This window comes from Dermacentor albipictus, chromosome 3, assembly GCF_038994185.2.
Source record: "Dermacentor albipictus isolate Rhodes 1998 colony chromosome 3, USDA_Dalb.pri_finalv2, whole genome shotgun sequence".
Lineage (NCBI taxonomy): Eukaryota > Metazoa > Arthropoda > Arachnida > Ixodida > Ixodidae > Dermacentor > Dermacentor albipictus.
In genome coordinates, this window is record NC_091823.1 from 164,507,512 (window position 1) to 164,509,763 (window position 2,252).

General features: G+C 52.9%; 1 protein-coding gene across 1 annotated transcript; it reads right to left on the reverse strand.

The window, feature by feature from the left end:
- On the reverse strand, positions 1-1,985 carry LOC135905159 (very long chain fatty acid elongase AAEL008004-like). Its single transcript, XM_065436176.2, has one exon. It carries the CDS (start codon positions 1,832-1,834, stop codon positions 962-964), a length of 873 nt encoding a protein of 290 aa, XP_065292248.1. The 5' UTR covers positions 1,835-1,985; the 3' UTR covers positions 1-961.
- Between the last annotated feature and the right edge of the window lie 267 nt (positions 1,986-2,252).

Here is a 2,252-nt window from a genome sequence, read left to right on the forward strand (position 1 = left end):
TTGGCGAAAAAACAAAAACGCTTTATTCTTCAGCTGACCAGCACATTTTCTCTGGGAATTACTACAAAAGATAGCAAACACAGATCACTAAATACACGGCAATTCACGACTCTCGCTTGACCACACGCATTAGTGTCAGTGGAGCAGTGTCAGTGTCAGGCTCATTGGTGTACAGCATTTCTCACGCGACAAAAGAACAGAACCAACGCACTTAGTACTTTGAGTCCTATTGAACTGCGTTCTATCAAAGTGTAACGCAGCAACGACGAGTACGACAACGTAGACCGTTGCTGTGGTGCAAAAACGGACCGTTGTTCTCGATGAACGCGTCAGTTTTCCGTGCAACAAGCGAATGGTCCACTGATTTTGTCGGCCTAAACATAATGATCTATTTTCTACACAAATCCCTGTTGTCTACCGTCAAGTGTCTTTTTCGTTCCTAGCATGTCTCCGGTAGGAGACAAAGGACAGACAAAAACGTGCTGCACTGGGCCTGTGTGGGCGGAATACAGTGTCCCATACACGGGTCGCATAGGCTTTTTTTTAGATTTGCGGTTTAAGATCTCGCAGTGTGTGTTTCGCGGCGGCACGAATAATTTGGGCGTGGTAGCTTTGTTCAGGCAGATGCGATAAGTTGCTGTTCATCTATTCGCACACTAAACTAAAACCTTGGTTAACAAGCCGTACCTATATTTGCGCGGAACTTATCCATACCCATCAGGTCGCTAATGTTCCCATAACTTTCCGCATATCACCCGTATCACTTTCTGCACAGCCATGTGACATTAGCGATGAGACGTGCGGTCGAGGTCAAAGGCTACAGAAAGAAAAAAAAAACCTGACCATTTTGCATTGCCGAACTTTCTCCGAGCGCTGCATCGGTACACATTAACTGTAGGTTGACCGCCATGATAGTTGCAGAGTCCCTGCGCGTACCACAGAATCGACTAAGCCAACACTTTCAGTGAACCTTGCTCTTGGCGTGATCGCTGTCCTCGATTTTCCTGCTGGTGTTGTGCCTGTCCCGGTAGGCCTGGACGTAGAAGCGCACGAACATGGTGAAGAAGAAGACCGCCTCGCACAGCATGATGTAGATGTGCGGCCTCGGGTAACCACAGTTGTAGAAGAGCGGTATCATCATGTGCACGAATATGATGCAGAACTGAACCAGCTGCACCTGGGTCAGGTAGCGCTTCCACCAGAGGTGCTTCTGCACTGCGGGTCCCAGCAGGGAGAGAAAGTAGTAAGTGTACATGGTCACGTGGACGAAGCAATTGAGGATAATTGTCAGCAACGCCTGGCCGTCCGGGCCATAGCCGACGCCGTAGCAGCCGTTGAACACCACCAGAATGTGGTGCGCGACGTGAAGGAACGACACGTGCGAGTCCTTCTTGCGCAGCACGAAGAACACCGTGTCCATGAAGTCGGCGATCCTCACAAGCATGTACCACCAGCACAGGTTAAGAAGGCTCATGGTGACCTCGTCTCGGCTCTCGTAGTCAATGCCGTGGCAGAAGAGGCTGTAGCCGCCTCCCATGTAGCTCCTGGAGAGGAAGGCAGTCATGAAGTAGGCGTTCAGCACCACCATGCAGGCGTTGTAGGCGTTCACGATCGGTTTGATGCCGTCGTACGGCTTGCGGTCCTTCATGTATCGGGGTCCGGCCACCTTGACCACGTAGACGTAGACCATGAACAGGCAGATGAGGAACTCTCTGTTCCCGGACAGGACCCAGTTGGCGGTGCGCGGATCCCGGTCCAGGATCAGCTCATTCGCCAGGGCAGTCATGAAGGAAGAAGTTGAAGCAGAATCCATTGGGCTCGCAGCTTTGGCCATTTTACTCCCAGATTCTGACAACGTACGCTGTAACGTGAGCACTGCGCCCCCACTTGTCCGATACTGTTAATGTGAGCAGCGGGACGCAGTCGCGTGGTGGGTTCCTCAGCACCGCTTCGCGCTGCCGCGAGGCAACGTATTGGTTCTCCGCCGTAGGGGCGCATATATTTAAGGACCCCGGAGAGGAGGCCAAAGACGCCGTTGCATAGAGCGGAACGGGAAAGGTCGACGGGCTTCCGCGGCCAGTTCTCCCCGCAATTTTCAGTTATCGCTGTGCCCCCCATCCCCTCTAACAACGCAAGCACGGCAGCTTCGCCGAGGCCCGGGAGCTCCTTGGTATCTGATCCATTCCTCCTTGCACCACGACAGCCTCTCTCTAGGACTCGCACGCTGCACCGCCGCTTTGATCCGGGGAGTG